We start from the raw sequence: 2,407 nt of genomic DNA on the forward strand, positions 1-2,407 counted from the left end.
CCCCCCCCCCCCCCCCCCCCCCCCCGCCGCCCCGTGTGGCCTCTACCCCTGGGCCCCATACCAGGCCCGCACCCCCCACCCACCCAGGCTGGGACTCGGGTCACTGGCTGTGCCCACGGCCCCTTGCTCTCCCGGCGGGCGGGCTCCGGCCCCTCCTCGCGAGCTGCACGGGGCGGCCCCGGGCGGGTGCGCGGCTCAGCCCCCGCCGGGGCCTCCTCCGTGGCCCGCCTGTCCGCGAGGCGGTGGGGGGGAGGGGCGGGCGGGGCCCCTGGTGCCCGGAGCGCGCGGCCCGCCGTCCACACGCTGGCGCTGTCCCTCCAGGTCGGACGCGCGGCCCGGGAAGAAGCGCAAGGTGCAGAACTGCCACCTGCGGAAGAAGAAGCTGCGGCTGCTGGAGGCCATGCTGGAGGAGCAGCGCCGGCTGAGCCGCGCCGTGGAGGACGCGTGCCAGGAGGTGCGCCGCGTGCTGGACCGCCAGAACCTGCTGCAGGTGCAGGGCCTGCAGCTGCAGGAGCGCATGATGAGCCTGCTGGAGAAGATGATCACCAAGTCCGGCGTCTAGGCCGCCCGGCCCGCGGGGAGCGCCCCGGGGCTGCCCTGGCTCGGACGGACGCGGGCCGGCCCCCGGTGAGAACCTCCCGGAGGCTGTCCTCCCGTACGGTCACTGTCGGTGGCCCTTGACACGGCTTTGGGTATTACACGTGGGGTCTCGTTCCTGCCGGAAGTCATTTCCACAGCTCGCAGGGAGCACGCCAGGCCGGTCGACTGCAAAACCGAAGCCAAGGGAAGCGGCTTAGTGGCGGCTTTGTGCCCGGGACGGAACCTCTCCAAGGGGCGACGGCTGTCCTCGCGCTCACGGGGTCTGCTGCCCACCTCCTAGGATGGGCTCCGACGGTGGAGCCGACCCCAGACGGCCGCTGCATCCCTCTTCCCCGGGGCGTCAGGCCTCCCCGTGAGGACGCCGGCGAAGCAATGACGGCTGTCCACGTGCACCACGCCGCCCGGTTTTCCAGGCCCAGGGATGTCGTGCTGACGGGACAGAGCCCGGGCCTCAGGCACTCACGCTCCAGCCGGGGAGGCAAACGAGTGAAGACGGGAAGGACGGGAGAGCGGGTTGTGGTCAGCGCTGGACGGGAAAGGCTGGCCCCGAGCGTGAGGAGCGGTGGCGCCCCAACCACCAGCGGGAGCAACCAGATTCCAGGAGCCCCGGACCGCGCGACTGGGCCGCAGAGGCACGGGGAGCTTTCGCGTGCCGTGCTGGCTGTGGTGCTCTGGGTCCGGACCCGCGGTGCAGGGACGAGCTGGGGGTGGCGGGGTCCAGAGCTGCAACGTAGAGCTCACCTCCCCTGCCTCTGCCCTTTCACCAGCAGGAAAACCTGTCCAGATGCTTCTCTGCTGAATTGCTCCTAAGTCTTGTTGGCTCCTTGGGCTTTTGGTCCCTGGCTGCACAGGGTGCTGGGCACAGGACCGTCTGGTTCACCCCTGGGACCAGCCTGTCGCTGCCCACACAACAGGGCTCTGAGGAGACGTGGCAGGTGGGTTAGGGCAAGTGCCGTGGTTTCCCTTACGGTCTAGAAAAGCTCCTTCTGGCTGCTCCTGGGCAGACGGGTGGGGGTGGGGGCCGAAAGCAGAGGTCCTGCCAGGAGGCTGTCACCATGATTTCGGTGTGACAGTGACCAGCTTATCTGAAGTCAGCCGCCCGTGGCCGCCCGCGTGGTGCAGAGGCCAGCCCTCGGCCTGGCTGCGGTGAGGGAGACGCTGGGTGTTCTGTGGAGCCCAGAGGGCAGAGCCAGACTGGCAGGACGCCCCCTGCTCAGCCGCCTCGGGGACCTCCCCGGAGTGCGCGTGCCGTGGACTCAAACCATATTGCTTTGGTACTGAAGGCAGCGGTCTGGCGAACGTTCACAGGCGGCTCTGCTGAAGCGCAGACTTGCCAGTTCGCACGGTGTCTGCGTTGCCACCAAGGCCGGTTCGGCTACCGGCGTGACGTCGCTGGACCCACGTGGGAGAGATCCGCACAGAGCAGGCCCCGGCACCCCGCGGCAGAGGAGAACCTGGGGGGTCTCATGCTGAAGACCTGAGTGGGGGGCATGCCCACCGGAACCCACCAGTCTCTGAGACGAGATCCTGCCGCGAGAACTCAGCTGTTTTGCAAACACCGAGGACAGAACCCCGTCAGAGCGGCCGTGCCAGAGGGGCGCCAGAGGGGCCGTGCCAGAGGGGCGGCCGTGCTGGCTCCGTGGTTGTGGCGTGTCAGCGTGTCGGTAACTGCGGGGCAGCAGGCGCAGTTCTGCATTTGTGTTTAGAGATAATTTGCACTTTTTCCCAGCTCCCTCTCTGAGTGGGGGGTCAGTGCTGTTTCTGTGTCTTGCCGAGTGGGCACTGCCCACCTGTCCCGTGGGCTGGA

The 2,407-nt window shown here is 68.8% G+C and overlaps 1 protein-coding gene across 1 annotated transcript in view; it reads left to right on the top strand.

The window, feature by feature from the left end:
• Positions 1 to 701, top strand: part of MSANTD1 (Myb/SANT DNA binding domain containing 1) — a 9,286-nt gene extending 8,585 nt beyond the window's left edge. Inside the window, exon 4 of the mRNA XM_049630219.1 lies at positions 322 to 701. Within this exon, the coding sequence (XP_049486176.1) occupies positions 322 to 562 (241 nt within the window). The 3' untranslated portion in view covers positions 563 to 701. The remainder of the gene's footprint in view (positions 1 to 321) is intronic.
• The last annotated feature ends 1,706 nt before the right edge of the window (positions 702 to 2,407 follow it).

The sequence above is a fragment of the Panthera uncia genome, chromosome B1 (genome assembly GCF_023721935.1).
Source record: "Panthera uncia isolate 11264 chromosome B1, Puncia_PCG_1.0, whole genome shotgun sequence".
NCBI lineage: Eukaryota > Metazoa > Chordata > Mammalia > Carnivora > Felidae > Panthera > Panthera uncia.